At 43.2% G+C, this 19973-nt stretch overlaps 1 protein-coding gene across 1 annotated transcript in view; it reads right to left on the bottom strand.

Moving 5' to 3' along the window:
- Positions 1-14070, bottom strand: part of LOC138815313 (phosphoglucomutase-1) — a 58357-nt gene extending 44287 nt beyond the window's left edge. Inside the window, exon 1 of the mRNA XM_070004653.1 lies at positions 13679-14070. Coding sequence (XP_069860754.1) covers positions 13679-13924 — 246 coding nt within the window. The 5' untranslated portion in view covers positions 13925-14070. The remainder of the gene's footprint in view (positions 1-13678) is intronic.
- Positions 14071-19973: the final 5903 nt, after the last annotated feature.

Here is a 19973-nt window from a genome sequence, read left to right as displayed (position 1 = left end):
AGTGTCCAATAAAATAAATACCAGGATGCTGGTACCTGAAATGGAAGTGTGGAGGTGGCAGATGAATGGGAATGGCAGACTAATGAAGAATAGAAGATAGGGGAGAATGCAGTCTTAACATTCATATAAATGCCTATGCATATTCATATGCATAGCCTGTGAAACTAGGAAAATTGAGGAGGGAGGTTGGTTTGGGAGAAATGAGGGAGAATGATGAAAGGGGTCACACTGATCAAGATGCATTGTACTCATAAACTGATATTTTGAATGGTAACCCCTTTGTACAACTACTCAACGTCAATAAAAAGAAAAAAGAAAAAATATTTTTAGAAAAAAGGAAAAAGAGAAAGAGGGAGGGAGCGGAGGAAAGGATGGGAGGGAGAAGGGAGGGAGCGGAGGAAAGGATGGGAGGGAGAAGGGAGGGAGGGGGGAGGAGGAGGGAAGAAGGATGGAAGGAAGGAAAGAAGGAAGGAAGGAAAGAAGGAAGGAAGAAAGATCCATCCTGAGCTGCTAGCTCATGACTCAAATCAGGCAGAGGCTGATGGAGTCTGCAATGGATCTTCATAGGAACTAGCAAATTCAAGAGATAACTTGTGGGCAGATAGACAGAACTGGATATCCACGGAGTGGCTGGCAGAAGACATGTCTGCTTGGTCCAGCTCTTGGTCCCTTCCTGATGCCTTCCAATGGCCTCAGTATTTAGAATAACAAAAAAAATCTCTGTGATCAGAGTATACTGTTTACTAAATACAGTATCAGTGGTTCATAAATTACGGCACATCCTCACATGAGTCATTCAAGGCAGGTATTAGTACTCTCTTCCTATCAAATCTACAGACAGAAAAGCAAATCATGGTGAACTGACCTCAAAGAGCTAAAGCTAACTAACTGTGTGGCCCAGCCCACAGAGGAAGTTCAGCTTTCTTGGCAGACACCATTCTTACTCCTGATTTTACTTTGCTTCACTGAAAATCTTCACTTAAATTGTATTTCATAAAATTATATTAAGTGAAGTAAGCCAGGCCCACAGAGATATAGGTCCCATGGTTTCTCTTATTTGCAATAACTAGTATAGGTCTAGGACAAGCAGAGAAGGTCAAAAGCTATGTACATATGACCATATAGGATGGTGTTAAGTGAAATGAACCCCAAGATAGGGACACAACTTGTTTTTTCTTTCTTGCTATTGTTTTTAATGTATTTTAAATGTACTAGGTGATTTTTTTGTTTCTTTTGTATGTTCTTTCCCCATGGAATAACCCATTTTCACTGTATTTGATATAGGTGGCCTGCATCTTGTATATACATTTTTCTAATTTGGGGAAGGGAAGGGAAATAACAAAATGCTGAAATAAGGATATAAGTTTACCCATTGTAACAATGAGATGTACCAGACACTATGCTGGAAAATGAACTTTACAACTGGGTGGGGTGGGGGGAGTCAGGGAGGTGCGAAGGGAAGGGATGGTAGGGGAAAAACAAAGGAGGAGGTAATAATACTCGAAAGGAAATGTACTCATTACCTTACTCATCTAACTGTAACCCCTCTGTATAGTATCTTTACAATAAAAAAACATTAAAAAATAATAAAAGAAAAAAGCCTGACAGCTCATAAACACACAAAAAAATTATATTTCATGTGGCTGCACAGAATGCATTTTTTTCCAAAGGCCCATGGAAGTCTTATCACATAATAATTGCATTGCTAAATCACAAAGCCTTTCCTCATCTCCACCCAGAAATACCATTGCAGCTCCATTTTCTGGCCTTGTTGCTGCCATAGAACCCTATCTCAGAGTCGATGTAGATACTGGCTTAATGCTTGGGTTTGTGGCTCAGAACTGACAGGACTCTCTTCTTAAGTCAGGACTGGGATAGTATGCAGCCACATTGTGTTTTAACAAACTTTCCCACTCTGAATGGCTCCTAAATGTCTAAACACACACTTCAATGTTCACCAGAATGGAAGAGACCATGTCCCCAGCCACCACACACACTGGAATAGCAGTCCCCTCAGTACAAGCTATCTTCTATAAGGCAGTGCTTAAAGAGTACACGTATGACTCATTTGAGACAGTTATGCCTGAGTATATTTATGGTGATCAGCCTATCTCCTTCAAAACAACCACCCAGAGAAGCGGAAAGTATATTCAAACAACACACATGCTACACTAACTCTTTCTAGTCTGTGGCACTTTCTTTGAAAGTCTTCAGTCATGACAAATTTCATCCTTTGAGAATAGGTTTGAACTTTGGAAAGAGACAAAAATTGGTTGGAGCCTTGTCTAATGAATAAAGTGGGTGATCAAATCTTGTTACATCGTTTTACGTGAAAAATGAGGCATGACTATGAAGTAATATGACTGGCTTTCCTTGGTGACCCATAAACTGACTAGCTGAAAAATAATTCCCACAGAGGAGTTTCAAATGCTCCAAGTGCTGGACGCATCGCTGGAGTAAATGTGCAGTTCCCACAGTGGAGATTTGACAGGGTACAATACTAATTGAGATCTAAAGTTCAAATATATTTGGAAGAGGAGGAGGAGGAAGAAGAAGAAATCTGACTGCTTACACTGATGAAAACAAAGAAGCTATTCTCCTGGACTAATTGCCCCTTCTCTTTTTCACAGTCCACCTTGGATAGGGAGTCTGCTGAGAAACCAGAAAGAACTACACTATCCCCTTCCATGCACACATGTGCATGTGTGTGTGTTACTGCAAACCAAGCCTATAAAAGCAGCTCCTTCCCTCCTAGCTCCCATCTTCCATCAACAGGAAGCAAGTATAAAAAGCTAGGCAACCCTTAAAAAGGCTCAGGGTCTATTTGCCAATGTCCACTACTAAGTGAAATCATAGCTGTTTGTGGACGTACCCATAACCAGGAAGGGAGCCTATTGTCAGCCAGTACAATACAAAATCTAGGCTGGTGGCTACCCTACACATGTGGCCATATATACCTGCACAGCACTCTCCTCTCCCCACCATTTAGCATCATGAAATTCTCTGTCTGTCTGTCTGTCTGTCTGTCTGTCTGTCTGTCTGTCTGTCTGTCTACCTACCTACCTACTTACCTATCCATCCATATACACACATACATGTAATTAATGGGGTAGAAGGGACTGATAATTTATCTTTAAATTTATTGGAAGTCGAGTCACAAGGAGCCTGATGGAGAAAACAAAACAAATGGAGACACTAAACGGCCTAACAGGAAGGAAGGCAGGACATCTCCCCTGAGGAAGACTGATGTGTTTCATGGATAGGCATGGCTGTCTATATAGCATAAGAGGCCACACTCAGGATATGGGTTTTGAGTTTTTCCTCCCATTCTTAAAGTAATAATGTCATTTTAGCAGACCATATGCCTCCCAATGTAAAGTCAGTATTTTCTAGCTTTTCTCATGGATAAATGTATCCTGAACGATAGATCAAACCAGTGGACTGGTAACAGGAATGAAGTGAACACTTTCCAGATTGTGTGTGTGTGTGTATGTGTGTGTGTGTGTGTGTGCGTGCACGTGCACAAGAGAGAGAGAAAGAAAGATGGTGATGGTGAGGAAGAGGGAGAGGGAGAGGTTGGGAGAAAGGGAAGGAGGAGGGGAAGAAGGAAGAGGAGGGGAAGGAGAGAGAGAGAGAAAGAGAGAGAGAGAAAGAGAGAGAGAGTGTGTCAGGGGCTTGAAAGACGTCTAGGTGCTGTCCTGGGCTTTTGTGTTCAAGGCTAGCACTTTACCACTTGAGCTACAGCTCCAATTCCAGCTTTTCTGTGGTTAACTGGAGATAAGAGTCTCAAAGACTTTCCTGCCTGAGCTGGCTTTGAATCATGATCTTCAGGAGCTAAATTTACAGGTGTAAGCCACCAGTGCCCAACAAAATTTCCAAATTTTAAAGGGCTAAGACCCATAGTTAAAGGTTTGATCCCTAGCCCATGGCTATTGGGAAGCAGTAGAAGTTTTGAGGGAAGGCCAGTGGAAGTTTCTAGGTCATTGTAGGATGCCCTCTAGTGGAAAAAGGGATGCCAGTCCTCTCTTGCTTGCTTTTGCACTCAACTGAGGGGTATATAGGCCCCCTCCCTACCACATACTGCCACACTGCCAGTACTGTGCTACTGAAGGCCCAAAGCAACAGAACCTTTGATGATCAACTGACATTTCTGAAACTGTGACTTAAAATAAACCTTTCCTCTTCTTATGGTGAATTTACCTGAGATATTTGTTACAGTAACAGAAAGCTGACCAACACACTCATCTTCCCACTGGCTAAAAAACAGATGTTCAATAAGAAGCCACCGGTAATCAGGTGCTCAACTCCTTTAGATGGCAGAACCAAGGCTAAAGGTAGGCTGGGTTCAAACATGGATCTATCACACCAGTTCTAGTCTGTTTACATCAGATTAAGAAGGAAAAAAATCTGTTTAGTCAATTGCATTGAGTCTTTGCTATAAGAGTTCAATTTACGTAAGTGTACAAATTATTTGGCTTAAGATATAGGCTACATCAGATTCACTTTTGGAGGAATCTCAAAGTGTCATCTTACAGAGCAGCCAAAACTAAGCTACAAAGGGAAAACCAAGCTTTGATGGGAAAAATCTAACAGAGATTTCAAATATGAGCCCGTTAGAAAGCCCCAAGGGCATCACGTTCCAGGTCACACGTGTTGAATTACGATTGTGATACTTCCCATATGCGCATCACTGAGTGACAACAGGAATTTGCACTTTAGTCCCATCACACATGTAATTTCTCTTGCACAAATTTAACTACATATAACTGACAAAGAGATGGCGAGGAAAAGGTCGGAGGAAGGAGAGGATTAAAAAATACAGGCAATCCTGCTACCATTTCTCCTAATGACCACAGACCCTTGTTCAGTCCTGGTCTCTATGTCTCTCAAAGTCTGAGCTGTGCTGAGTGTTCTTCTGATCTTTAGCAATGTATATATTGTGTCACACAGTTCTCCAATGTGATACTTGTGTAAGGGATGAGAAGGAAGATTCGGACTCTACTGAAGTGCCACCTTCCACTCCAATTATAGATCCCATCCCATGATAAAATGTCACTTCCACTTCTTCTTCCTGAGGATGATACTGACATGATCAAACATCAAGAATTTCCTCAAACCATCATCAACTCACGTCCCAATGGCTGCCTACCACATCACCAATAGGAATGCATTATGCTTCCACAGTTTCTGGGCATCCCCAATTGGCTCAGCCTGGCTATCTTTCCTATTGTTGTGGAATTACATGCTATGACTGTTATTACTGGAACTTACACAGCATATTTTTCTCTCTTATGTTTCCGCCAAAGGAACTACAGAAAATATCTAATAAAAATTACTGGACTGCAAAAAAAAAGTCACTTCTGTGTATGAACTGGATGGTAGTTGCTGATTGGTCACTACTGATCTCAGGAGAAACACTTGGTCCTAGAACTGTTGTCAACAAGCTCAGGGGTTTGTGGGGGGGGAGGGGTCATTTCGTTTTGTTTTTTTAAAATAGGGATATCAAAGGGAGAATAGTTGTCCCTGTGTAGATTTTGCCTCCTCTTCCTCATCAGGATTCCATAACCTGGTTCTAATTTAATCTGGTGGTAAAAAAAAATGGCTTCAGCTCAATGACCTGCATGCAACTTCCCTGCATAAAATGCACATTTCCTGCTTAAAATGTCACCCTCACCGGCTGTGTTCGGCCCCTCTCCCAGAAGGACCTGCCATTTGCAACATGATTCTGTGTGGGGGGAGGGGCTTTATTTACTGCAATCTCTTAAAGTCTAGGACAGGCAAGGAGGAGGGCAGATCGGAGTCAACATCTTTTCCTGACTTTGTGACTTGAGACACCTAAAAGGTTTACTGTGGAGAGGAAGTGAAGCAATGCATGCAGAGCATCTTGCAAAATACAACATGAAGCATGTTTTTAGAGCTGTTGTTTTTTGTAGAGTATAAAACCCAAATATAAAGTTAGGGGCATGACAGGGGAAGTACCACATTATCTCTTCACCTTGTTGTCTCTTACTTCTGCTTCTGCCTGGTACAGGTTAATATGTCACTCTTCCTTATCTAGTCTTGTTTACAAAAAAGAAGATAAAAAGAAAGCTTTAAACAGCGTGACTGCTTTTCTTCAGAGTTTGTTAAGGCTTTGTGGAAATTAGGTTTGCCTCAGAAAGAAGGAAAAGCTGGGTGTGGTGGCTCCTGCCTAGCATCCTAGCTACTTAGAGAGGGAGGGAGGCTTACAGTTCAAGGCCACCTCAGCAAAAAGTCCATGAGGCTCCATCTCAGTTATGATGGTACAAAGTGTTTGTCCATTTACCTTCTCAGGAAACATAAATAGGAGGATTGTAGTCCAGATCAGCCCCAGCATAAATATGAGATACTATGTCCTGAGTTCAAAGCCCAGTACTACCAAAAAAAAAAAAAAAGGAAAAAAATGTTTTTGAGCATATATTAGTGAAACCAAGAAAACGAATCTCCCAACAATTTGATTGAAAGACTTTATGTAACAATGGGCTGTGTATATGTATATTATATGTGTGTATTATAAAATGCAACTTTATAGGACAAAGATTCTTTGTAATTAAGTGTCTGACTCTACTTCTTTCCCCTGCCCAGAATGTTCCCTCCCTTTTCTAAAGTCAGCTGGTTTTTTCTATTTCTGCTTACTTTCACTATGCTTACTTTTCTATTTCTGCTTACTTTCTCTTGGGTCTCATATGAATTGTATACTTCCAGATAGAAAAAGTATCTTGTTTATCCTGGTTTCTTAAGCTGATATAAAAATCACAACACGTATACAAAGGGAAAACAATCATGCAGATGCCCATCAAAATTAAAGAAGTTCTGTGTGTGTGTGTGTGTGTGTGTGTGTGTGTGTGTGTGTGTGTGTGTGTGTGTGTGTGTGTGTGTGTATGTGTGGTTAGGGGAAGAGGTTTCAACTCAGGGCTTCATGCTTGCTAGGCAGGTCTGTATTGCTTGGGCCATACCTACAAGCCCTTTTGCTGGTTTGGTCTGAGAACCTAAGACCCTAACTTTCTGGGACATACATGTGAGGCCATTTCAGTGCAAGCAGCAATTGATGCTAAAAGGGGACCATTTGTTTAGCACAAGGGCTCTTAACTTAGGATGCTTAGACAGCACCCTCTCCTGTTTCCAAGAGGTCCACAGAAAAAAGAAACTATAAAAGTTTGATTTCACTAAATTCTATTGAAATTTAACATTATCTTAATTATAAACGCAAGGAGTAAGCCACAAGTTGTATGTGAGTGTGTGTGTGTGTGTGTGTGTGTGTGTGCCAGTCATAGACTTAAACTAGGGCCTGAGTGCTGTTTCTGAGCTTCTGCACTCAAGGCTGGTGCTCTACCACTTGAGCCACAGCTCCATTTCTGACTTTTCTGATGGATAATTAGAGATGAGTCTCATTGACTTTCCTGCTTGGGTTTTCCTGCTTCTAACCACAATCCTCAGATCTCCTGAGTATCTAGGATTACAGGTGTAAAACACTATGTTGGCTAGTACTATTATTTTTATTGTTACTCCTACCTGCACCTTTATCATCAAAAGAAACAATAAATGGTGTCATATCAAATTACCATATTGAAACATCATGAATATCCATTACTGCTCTGAAGCAGAGTTGCACTAAACCTTCCATTTTGTAATTGAATATGGCAAGAAAGGAACATGCAATAAACCACCAGAAAACCAGAAATAGCACTGTGGCTCAAGTGGTAGAGCACTTGCCTTGAGCTGAGGGACAGCGCCCAGGCCTAGAGTTCAAGTCCCATGACTTACCCAAAAAAAAAAAAATCCACACATTCATTTATCTGTGAACATGATCTCTCTCTGGTTTCTACTATTGGTCACCTACATAATCAATAAACCAAAAGTGATTGAGAGTAGGGAAAAACAGAACCAAGGCGTTTGTTCAGCATCGCTTGCCCTTGGACTAACCTGAGCTTAAGCCCTGTGGTTCTGACTGACACAGAGTCCCTCTAGATTGGGTAAGCTGTTGAAAGTTTAAAGAAAGTGGGCGACAATGTTGTTATTTATGGGAAGGGGGTAATAGTATCTGCACAAACTTGGATTAACTATGTGCTAATATCAGCAGAACATTCACAAATGTCAGTCTAACAATTTCCACATGAAAAGAAGCTGCCATATATTCTTTTTTTAATTCAGCAAATCAGTTTCAAGGAAAATACATCTTGATCAATATCAACCCTTCCGTTTTTCTCCCCCTACTTTCCCAACCCCATCTGCACCCTCAAGATCTATGGCTCCATTTTCACATAAATACATTGACTATGACTGTATTTGCCAAGTCTATTCATCAAGCCCCCACCCCTAAAACTCCCAACCCTTACAAAATGTTTTAGCTTCCTGCCAGTAATTGTGTGTGCGTGTGTGTGCGTGTGTGTGTGTGTGTGTGTATGTGTGTGTGTGTGTCCTTTGGCCAGGAATTGTGTGTGTGTGTGCGTGTGTGCGTGTGTGTCCTTTGGCTTGAACTCAGCCTTGGTGCTATCACTGAGCTTTTTTGATCAAAGCTAATATTCTATCACTTGAGCCACAGCTCTACTTCTGGCTTTTTTGATGACCAATTGGAGATAATAGTCTCACAGACCTTCCTGTCTGGGCTGGCTTTGATCTACAGTCCTCAGATCTCAGCCTCCTGACCAGTCAGGATCATAGGATAACAGGTATGAGCCACCAACACTAGGCTTTTTGTTTTGATTTTTCCTGCCAGGCATTATTAAATGTATGGTGTTTTTGTTTGTTTTTCTGCTGTTGTTATTGTTCTTTTTGTTGATGTGAGGCTTGAACTCAGGGACTTCATGCTCTCACTTGGCTTTTTTGCTCAAAGTTGGCACTCTACCACTCGATCCACATCTCCACTTCTGGCATCATTCTGGTTAACTGGAGATAAGTCTCTTCCATTTGTCTGCCCAGACTGACTCAAATGAGGAACTTCAGCTCTTAGCCTCCTGAGTACCTAGGATTACAGGCATGAGCCATCAGCAGTTGGCTTAAACGTGTTTTATCTAATTTTCACAATAGCTTCTCTGAGTATGTCTGAGCATTCCTAACTTTTACCAATGATGCTGGAGGTGTACTTTAGTAGAGTGACTGCCTACCTTAGTGAAGTCCTAGGTTCAATTCCTAGCCCTGAAAATACAAAGATCAGAAAGTAACTAACTTGCCCAAGAGAACAGTAACACTCTCATTCTGCCCAGAATTCCTCCTGTAGCACATCTAACTCCAATTCCTCCTTTAAGATTCAATTCAAGGGCTGGGAAGGTGGCTCAGTGATAGAGTGCTTGCCTTGCATGCATGAGGCTCTGGGTTCGATTCCTCAACACCACATAAGCATAAAAAGCTGGAAGTGGTGCTGTGGCTCAAGTGGTAGAGCACTAGCCTTGAGCTGAAGAGCTGAGGAACAGTGCCCAGGCCCAGAGTTCAGGACCCACAACACACAAACACACACACACACACACACATTAAGATTCAATTCAGCAATCTCTCACGTTCTCTCTCTCTCTCTCTCTCTCTCTCTCTCTCTCTCTCTCTCTCTCTCTCTCTCCTGATACAAAACAAACACATACAAAGCATTTAATGGAAAAATCTATTGGCCACCAACTATTTGCTAGCTTCAAGTTAAGTGCTGGAATACATAGGTGAGTGGCAAATCAGGGCAACTAAGTAAGAATTCATTGAAGGCTACCTTCTCCCAGATACTGTACATGCAGCCTGCCCTTTGTATCCATAGGTTCTACAACCATGGATTTAACCAATCACAGACTAGTAATATTTGGAAAAAACAGAAACACTAAAATATGATAAAGGGGCTGGGAAGGTGGCTCAGTGGTACAGTGCTTGCCTTGCATGCATGAGGCCCTGGGTTCAATTCCTCAGCACCACACAAGCAAGAAGAAAAAAGCTGGAAGTGGTGCTGTGGCTCAAGTGGTAGAGTACTACCTTGAGCTGAAGAGCTCAGGGACAGCGTCCAGCCCCATGACTGATTTAAAAAAAAAAACCAACAATAAAATATGATAAAATAAAAATGCATTGCAGGGCATTGGCAGCTCATATCTGTAATCCTACTCAAGAGGCTGACATCTGAGGATCACAGTTTGAAGCCAACCCAGGCAAGAAAGTCCATGAAATGCTACCTCCAACTAACCACAGTGCCCAGGCCCTGAGTTCAAGCCCCAGGACCAGCACAGAAAAGAAAAAATAAAAATTCAATATAACTACTTCTATAACACTTACATTGTACTGGCTACTACAAGTAACTTATAAATATTTAAAAACATATGGGAGGATATGCCTGAGTTACATGCATTCATCACCCTAGTTAAACAGAAGAACATGAGCATGGTTATCTGTAGGGGGCCCTGGACCAACCCTCTGCGGATACCAAGAGTATGCTTTACCAAGGTAAAATACATAGCCTATCTTAAGGAAACTTCCTGCACTCCAGTGGGGGACTATCATATGTAAATAGATCATTACATATGAGGCAACTTAAAAGATGCTTCTGCTGGGTCCTGTGAATTAATGAAAAGGCTTTGAATTAATTAAAAGACTTTGAACCTGTGACCTTTGACCTGAGGTATTCTCTACTGCAGTCGGCTTTGCAATCACCATGGACTCCAAGAAAGACCAGTTTCACAGGGAAGCATCTTGTGTGGAAAGCAAATGGCCCCTCAAAGAGCCAAAAATTCAGGAGCTTTTGGTGTTCCTGTTCTGTTCCAGTAACAAAATAATAACAACTTCTCCAGAACTCCTCCAAGGGCAAAGACCAAGCCAGAGGTCAACCAGGTCACATGTGACCTGGTGCTGTTTTAACTATTCTTTTTTTTTTTTTTTTTGTCGGTTGTAGGGCTTGAACTCTGGGACTGGGCGCTGTCCCTCAGCTCTTCAGCTCAAGGCGAGCGCTCTACCACTTGAGCCACAGCGCCACTTCCGGCTTTTTCTGCTTATGTGGTGTTGAGGATTCGAACCCAGGGCCCCATGCATGCAAGGCAAGCACTCTACCACTGAGCCACCTTCCCAGCCCCTTAACTATGCATAACTGTTTCATCCCCTGCCCCCAATTCTCCCTCTTTAACAGGAAGCCAATTATCTGTACCTCAAAGATAACTGAAGGTGTACTGAGGTGCTGTCTTCCTATGGCTACTATGTAATAAATTTCCTTTCTCTGCCCTTCATCCTGTCTCTCTTTTTTTTTTTCTTTTTTCTTTTGCATATGGGAGTGAATGGTCCGAACTAACTTGGGCTTCTTGGGGTCTAGGCCTATGGTCTGAAAACCTAATTTCATTTTCACTGGATTTCATTAATCCATACTAGAAGTATCTATGGGAAAGGAGCAGTTAGGCAGAAGGGAACAGAAGGAGAGGTGCTGAGTGAGGAAAGGCTTTGTGAAGATACTGTGTGAACTAAATCGTACTGGAAGAGGAACAGTATGTTTAAACTCATGATGAGACAAGGGAGAGAGGGGGAAAGGAGAGGAGAAAGAAAGAAAAAAAAATCAGAAATCAGAAAGTTGAGGAAAGAAACTTGGAGAACAGTCCATGGAGAACATTGCAAAACATGTGAGATCTTAAGAATGACCTAGGCTGGGAAGTAAGACTGTTAAGAGGGTGAAGTCAGCCATGCCAAATGCAAGAGAAAGGTCAGGATGAGATCTCTGTTCTCTGGATTTAGCAACCACTGGTAACTTCAGCAAGAGCATTTCAGTAGAGATGGAGGAAGTAGAAGTCAGAAGGCAGGGAGGGGGTGAATGGATGGGAAAAGAATCAAATGGTAAGTACAGAGAACTTTGAAGTTTGACTTAAAGAGGATAGAGAATAGGGCAGTAGCTTTTAAGATCTCCTCATTTTTTGTCTTAACTCTCACTATTCTCAAAAGGATAGATTTCCATTTGGACCAAAAGCTTCCATTACGTTGCAAGCTGTTTAAGGACAAGACCTGTGCCTTTCTGTCCATGCACTTCTCTATACCTCCTGAGGTCAGTTGAATGAATGAATGCGGTAATAAGGAACTAAAGGATGTGCTAGAATACAGCCACGGATTGCTCTTCTCCATTGAAATTTGTGTTTGAAAAAGAAGCAAAGAGAAAACAAATCCCAACTTCCCTCACAAATGTTTATCAATGTCTGATCCAGAGGGCCAGGTGTAGATAGATCCCAGTGTAGATTATAAAGTCTGGAAAATTGATCTTTAGATTCAAAGGTCCCTTCACATTCACAGAAGGTGTTCTAGGTCTTGGAACTGGTGTGTTGGGTTCTTAGAGTTGCCATTACAGATCTTGAGCCTGCCCAGGCTTCAGTCCTCTCATGGATGACTTCAATGTAGTATGGCAACTACCTTGTAGAAAGGACTGCAGGAGGGTGGATGGCATGCAAGTGGAGAGCTTATCCTCCTACTTGGCCAAACAGCTTGCAAGGCTGGTCAAGAAATGTACTCATTACCTCACTCATGTGACTGTAACCTGTCTGTACAGCATCTTTACAATAAAATAAAATTTTTAAAAAATAAAGACACTGCCAACGAGAGTGAAATCCAGAAGAGTTACGTGTAAGTCAAATCTTACTTTAAATATTGGAAGAAAATTTGCTCCTTAGACCTCTTTAGGAAACTTTGGATGACTGAGTAACTAATCCCTATGACCAATTTTACAAATCCATATTTTCACTAACGGGGGCTTACACACACACACACACACACACACACACACACACACACACACTTGTTCAAGTTTCAACTCTCCTAATGATTCTGCCCAATTAAGACAGTGTTCCCTGGTGGGGGCTGGGGGGGCTGGGGGGGGGTGGAAGGCGAGGAACCAGGATGTTGCATTAATTTCCTGGCCAGCCAAAACTGTTTGCCTAAGAATGAGTGCCCTTTGGGCATGTTTCCGTTTGAATGAAAATTCAGTTCCCATCCAGAGTACCCCTCCGCGGAGACTAGACTTTTCAAGAGCCTGTGTGTGCCCCGGGGGAAAAAGTAGGCCGAGCAAGGGCAGAAGCTCTGCCCGGCCAAAGCAAACTCTAGGGGAGGAGCGCGAGGCTGGGCCGAGGTCCGCTGCGGTGCGCGGGCCCGGCTGCCCCGGGGGGAGTGGTTGTCCCGGCCTCCCAGGCCGCCCTGGCCGCCCCGGCCGCCCCGGCCGCCCCGGCCCCGACGCATCCGCCTGGGAGCCAGAGGGAGGTGCCAGGCGCATCCCAGAATAGCAGGCGCGAGGCGAGGGGCTCCGAGCAGGACGGCGGCGGCCTCACCTTTCGGGGTGACGGCTGTAACCCTATCTGGAGAGGCAGCAAAGGTTCACGTAAATGTCAGAGGGCCGCGGAGCCGCGGGGAGCCAGGACCGCGGCGGCGGAGGGAGGGGCAGGGGGCGGAGAGAGGGGTCCGGCCTCCCAAGGTCAAGGCTGCCCACGCCTCCCGACACCTCTTCCCCCAGCTCCGCTCGCCCGGCGGCCCGTGTGCCCTCCTCCATCGCACTCCGCAGCGGGCGGCCGGGAGAGAGAGAGCGCCGCGGAGCGGAGCGGGGCGGGAGGGCGCTGCGGCCGGGCGCGGCGCGCGGAAGTGGCGGGGCCGCCGCGGGCCGGGCCGGGGCCGCACGCAGCGCACGCGGCGGCCCGCAGGGCGGAGGTGCCCGTCCCCCCCCTCCCGCCTCGGGGCGCCCCCTTACCCCGTTGGCGGCGGCGATGCGGACGATGAGCTGGACGGCCTCCCGCATATAGAAGCGGCCGTCCCCGCCCACCACCAGCACGGCGTCCGGCCGCAGCGCGGGCTCCACCGTGGAGATGATACTCTGGATGAAGTTCTCCGCGTAGTTGGCGCTGCTCTGGAACACCTTCACCCGCTTCCGCAGCCCGCTCGTGCCGGGCTTCTGGTCGGGGTACGCCTGGGTCTTCACGGTCACGATCTTCACCATGGTGGCGACTGGCTGCCGGGCGCCCGGGACGGACGAGGCTCTCCGAGGGCCGGCCGCGGCGGGGCTGCAGCTGCTCTGGGGCGCAGGCGGGGGCAGCGCCGGCTCTGCGGGCCGCGCTCGGCCCTCCTCCTTAAAGGGACCGGGCGCCGGGGCAGGGGCAGGGGCAGCGGCCGGGCCCTCCCTCTGCGGCCAGCCCACCTCCCCGCGCGTCCAGCCGGGAGCGGGTGGAGGGGGGCGGAGCCTCCCTGATTTACCCGCCTCCCTAAGCCAAAGTACCGTAAAGAGAAACCTCTGCCCCTCCTCCGGGTCAGAGGGCAAGGGGTGGAATGGGGGGAGGGGGAGGTGCCCTGTTCAATGTAATGATTTTCTGTGGTAAATAACTTTCTGGAAACCTGCTCAGAAGGACAGAAATAGCAACCTCGGCTAGGTTTCCTGACTTCCCTAAATGTAAGGGCATTTGAGTTGGAAAACAGATCACCTCCAAAGGTCTAATTCCACTCACCGCTTTCCCTGGGTTTGGGATAGACTGCACTCTGCTTAGGTTGGTCAAGGTGTGTATTGATTCACTAGGTTGTAATGGTTCTAAAAGTACGGAATGTTTGGCTGAGAGCTGATGGCTCACGCCTCTAATCCTAGTTCACCAGGAGGCTGAGATCTGAGGTTCAAGGTTCTAATCGGCAGAAAGCCAGAAGTGGAGCTGCGGCCCAAGTGGTGTAGAGCGCTGGCCTTGGGGCAGGAAAGTTAAGGGACAGAGTTTCACGGACTATCCTGCCTGGCTGGCTTAGAACCATGATCCTCAGATCGCAGCCTCCTGAGTAGCTAGGATTACAGGCATGAGCCACTGGTGCCTAGCTCAAAACTAAATTTTAGAAGTATAAAATGCTTCATATCAGTATTTCCAGTGTGTACCCAAGTGGATTTCACCCCAAATCTAGAGCACTATGATCTACCAGTCAGTCATCAGGTTTGGAGACTAGGAAATGTTCAGCGTGGCCTTGATCAACACAAGTACAAATATAAAGTGACATGGAGTGAATGTCCCCTCTGTTGAGCTATGTGTCCTTTTGGTGAAGTTGTAATAAAGCTTGCTTTTACAGGATGTGTGACCTTGGGGAAGTTTGCTAAGCACAAACATGAACAGTCTCAAAGGATTTCTGAAAGAATTAATGGGGTTCAACCTGTTGGTAATCTTCAGTCAGAGAGACACAGTAGAATTGCCTGGGGATTCTTTTGAAACTACCCGGGGGGCTTTAGCCCAGGTACCTTCCTCATAATCAACTGATGTAAGCCAGCCATCTAGCAGGAAACAAAAACCCTGGCAATATTAGCTCTTCCTAATGATAACCTGTCAAGTAGCTTCTGTTCATGCTTCTTTTAGTGGTCATCTGGCTATCAGGTAAGAAAGCTGATGGGCTCATGTGAGTTATGTCTCTCAGAAGCCAAGTGTTGATACGCATGATGAAATAGTATGTTTTGCACATATGTAGTGTGTTGATGTCACCACTGTGTGCTTCTGTGCAAACTGAATTTTGAACTGGTACTCTTCATAATTTCTAGTATTTACTAGAAATTTATTATTTCTTATTCACAGAAATTCACAGTTAATAGCTAATCTTAGCCAGGCAACAGTGGCTCATGCCTATAATCCTAGCTACTCAGGAGGCTGAGATCTGAGGATCTCGGTTCAAACCCAGCCCAGGCAGGAAACCCTGTAAGACTCTTATCTCCAATAAACCACTAGAAAACCGGAAGTGGCGCTGTGGCTCAAGTGGTAGAGCACTCACCTTGAGCTGAAGAAGTCAGGGACAGTGTCTAAGCCCAGAGTTCAAGCCCCATGACCAACAACAACAAAAAAAGCTCATCTTGTGAATTGAATATACCTTAGTTTTTTTAAGTCAAAATATAGCATAAAATATATAGTTTTAGGAATATCTGTTTGCTTAATAGAGCAATAGAGTGTACATTATACAGAAGGTATAGTGGCACATTCCTGTAATCCCAACATTTAGGAAATAGAGGCAGAAGGATTATGAATTTGAGAGCAGCACACACATGCACATGCGTACACACATGCGTGTGTGTGCACACACACATTCAACAAATGCTACTTCATAAGTAGTGGACTTAAATTTAGATCCCATGTTTTAGATCCCATGTTCCTTCCATTCACTATCTTTGGAAGTATGATGGGACTTTTTGCTTCAGAGGACTGGCTTTGCACTTCTCACACTTATTCTCCACTGCTTAACAAATCAGTCTAAATCTTAGGGGCTTCAAACAACCACTGTTTATTTTTGCTCCTATGCCAGGAGTTAACTGGGCCATTTTGCTAGTTTTGGCAAGACTCCAGTGACAAACTCAAAGTGGTCAGCATAGTTCTTGCCTCCTGGTAATTATGCTTCTGTATTATAACCCCCTTGATATTAGTTTCTGCCACGTCATCAAAGTTCCACAAATATAGTGGTTGAAAACATCTATTTATTAATCAGAAATCTGGGCAGTTTTTGTTAGGTTCAATGTTGAAGGTCTGTAGCAAGACTAAATCAGAGTGTTGACCAGGCAGGGTTCTTATCTGGTGACTCTGGGAAGAATTTGCTTCCAAATGTTAAAGACAGGTAGAGGTAGAGGCCACAGTTTTCTTGTTGTTGTTGTTTGGGTTAACTGTATTTTTTTTTGTCTTTTCTTTTTTGGTACTGGGGATCGAACCCAGGACGTTGCACTTGCTAGGCAAGCGCTTTGCCACTGAGCTACATCCCAGCCCGAGGCCACAGTTTTAACATTGAAAGCTCAGTTGAGTATAGCCATGTAGCTATAACTTAATTCATCCCACTTGCCTCAAACACTGTTAGCTTAGTCATAAACAAAACACATTGTATCCCAATCATGGTGATGCAATAAAATTAAATTGACCAGCTAGAGACAAATCAGCTTAAACAACTCTGCTTGCCTGCAAGGAAATGTTAATGGTTAACAGCTACTTATGCTTTATAAGTGTACTGTAGCTGCTCTAATCTGAACTTCTAACTTGTGATTATAATGCTCTCAGTTTGTGAACTCTCCTTTGCATGCACTTTAAATTATTTTTAAAAGTTTGACTGGGCACCAGTGCCTCATGCCTGTAATCCTAGCTACTGAGGAGGCTGAGATCTGAGGATCATGGTTCAAGGGCAGCCCGAACAGGAAAGTCCATGAGACTCTTATGGTGCTGTGGCTCAAGTGGTAGAGCACTTGAACTGAAAAGCTCAGAGACAATGCCCAGGCCCAGAGTTCAAGCCCCATGACCAACTAAAAAAAGTCTAAGCTACTTTTATTTATTTTTTGATAATTTATTTATGTCATTGGCAGGATTGATTTCCCCATTTATTTGCTAGCTATTGGCTAGAATTTGTCATGCATTGAGACCTCAGGATTGAAAACTCCCGCTTCTGGCATCAGCCAGAGAAACATGTTAAATAGATATGTTGGTTGCCTGGTGTTAGTGGCTCACTCCTATAACCATAGCTACTTAGGAGGCTGAGATCTGAGGTCCATAGTTCAAAGTCAGCACAGAAAGGAAAGTCCATGAGATTCTTATCTCCAGTTAACCACCAAAAGGCCAGAAGTGAAGTTGTGAGTACCTTTGACAGCTAAAGGACAGCATCAGGCTTTGAGTTCAAGCCCCAAGACTGGCCTGCACACGTGCGTGCGCGCGCATATACACACACACACACACACACACACATACACGATTAGATTTTACCTGAACAGTCTCCCCTTTGCCATGTAATTTACCATGTTCATGGAAGTGCTAATCCCATCCTATCAACACTCCCAAACTATCCTCCTTACTCCAAAACTACCTCAAAGAAATGTCCCAAGTTCTAGTTTCAAGGAAAAAGGGAACAGAATGCAGAATGATTACTGTTTTCCCATGTGACACTGAAGTTGGGAAAGAAGCCATTGGACTTCATTGCAACCATTGCAGGCAGATATGAGAGAATTTCTTGGCAGTGTGGACCAGTGACTAAAAACAAAGCAGGCTGACTCTATGTCTGCACAAACACTGTGTATCCAAAACAAAATGTCCTTTTTTTTTTTTTTAAAGAAAAAAAGGTAGGTAGATATTGTGTGGGCTTTTTTGGATCAGAGACAAACCACATATCTGGATTTTTCTGTTTATGTGGTGGTGAGGAATCAAACCGAGGGCCTCATGCATGCAAGGCAAGCACTCTACCACTGAGCCACCTTCCCAGCCCAATATTCTTCTTTTCTAATGTTTTGGCACTATATAATATATAACTATTTAATCATAGTCTAAGATGGGCTATCAGCCAAATAGGTATTAAGATTATTTTTTTACAAAAATAATATTCTCCTTTATTGTATTGTTACTTTGCCAGTTATGTATTGTATTCTTATAAAAACAGGTTAAATTCATATAAGCAAGTTTGTAAAAGAAAGCACAATATCACCTGGATAAGCATAATAATAAACACAGTCTCTTTTCTACATAATCAAGATAAATTCTACCTTCTCTATGAATTTGACCATTCTGTTCTCACATTCGTGAAATCGTACTATATTTGTCCTTTTTGTGTCTGAAAGTTCATCCTGTATTATAATGAAACAATAGAAAACAGAGAAGTACTGTGGTTGTTCCAGCATTTTTCAAACATCTTGTGGATAGATAAGAAAAAAAAAAATGGAATCAATGAAACTAAGTAGGCAGGTAGGAAACTGCTATAAATTTTGCTAAGTCAAATTACAAAATTCTTAAAAGAGAAAAATCAATAATGATATATCTTCAATCAAATTTAAATTCTGGAAATAAAAGGCTCAATAAATATAATTTAAAAAATTTTAAAAACTCACTTTAAAGCCCCTCCAGCAGACTGGATCAGGTTGAAGATTTCAGGGTCTGGGGACAACATAAATGAATTAGAAAACTGAGATACAGTTTTTTTTAATTAGGAGAACAGGAATGGAAAAGGCAAGCCCTCTCAGAACACCATTACAAGACCAAAGCTGGACATCACAGGCATAGAAAAGGATGTGCAAGCTAAAGGCAAAGAAAACATTCAATAAAATAATAGCAAAATGTAATAGCAAAATTTGAGAAAGAGATGGTCATCTAAATACAGGCGGCTTTTAGGGTATTAAACAGACAAGACCAGAAAAGAATATTTACAAGACCTTAAGTACTAACTATACAAAACAAGAAAATATTGAAAACTCCAAGGGAGAAGAATCGAATTACATACAATGGAAAAATCACACTCAGGCCCAAAGTTCAAGCCCCACGACTGACCCCCCCCCCAAAAAAAAGGAAAAATCACAAAAATGAGAGATGTACCAAGAAAAATTCTAAAAGCAGAGAGGGCACAAAATAATGTATTGAAAGGCTTAAAAGAAAATAACTGCCAAGACTTGGAAAAAATGATGTTAATAAGTAAGTCAGGCTCAGAAAGACAGAGGATCCATGTTTTCCCTTTTATGTGGAAGCTAGATTTAGTTTTACAAACAAGTAAATATGTTGAGTGGTATGCAAGTGTATACAAATGTATTAAGTTAAATATGGTAGATTCAAAGGAGATCTCAAATAGGTAATTCCTTAGAAAACCAAAATCATAGTTCAGCAAAATAAAATACTATGAAGCAAATACTCAAAAGAGGTGAAGTAGATCAAGGGGGAAAGGTAGACAAATGAAGAGAAGAGAGGGAAATGTGGATAAGAATCTAATGTATATCCTACAAAAATAAGAAGAGAGACGTGGTGGGTAGGGGAGGGATGGGAGAGAATGTTGAAAGGGGTGACAATGATCAAGATGTATTGAATTTATAACCTGCTTTGTTAAACTCCTTTGTACAACTAAAGATAATAATAAAAATTTCTAAAGAAAATAATGAAGACCCAGAAGCACAAGTCAAAGATAGATTGGACAAATGGGATTGCATTAAACTGCAGAGCTTCGCATGGCAAAAGATGTAGCTAGTAAGATAAAAAGCCCACAGACTGGAAGAAGATCTTCTGCTAGCCATACAACAGACAAGGGCCTTATACCTAAAATAT

Source organism: Dipodomys merriami, unplaced genomic scaffold (assembly GCF_024711535.1).
Source record: "Dipodomys merriami isolate MVZ:Mamm:240054 unplaced genomic scaffold, mDipMer1.0.p SCAF_637, whole genome shotgun sequence".
In the NCBI taxonomy this organism is placed as follows: Eukaryota; Metazoa; Chordata; class Mammalia; order Rodentia; family Heteromyidae; genus Dipodomys; species Dipodomys merriami.
Note: the sequence above shows the minus strand (reverse complement) of the source record. Positions and strands in the feature narration are given on the sequence as shown.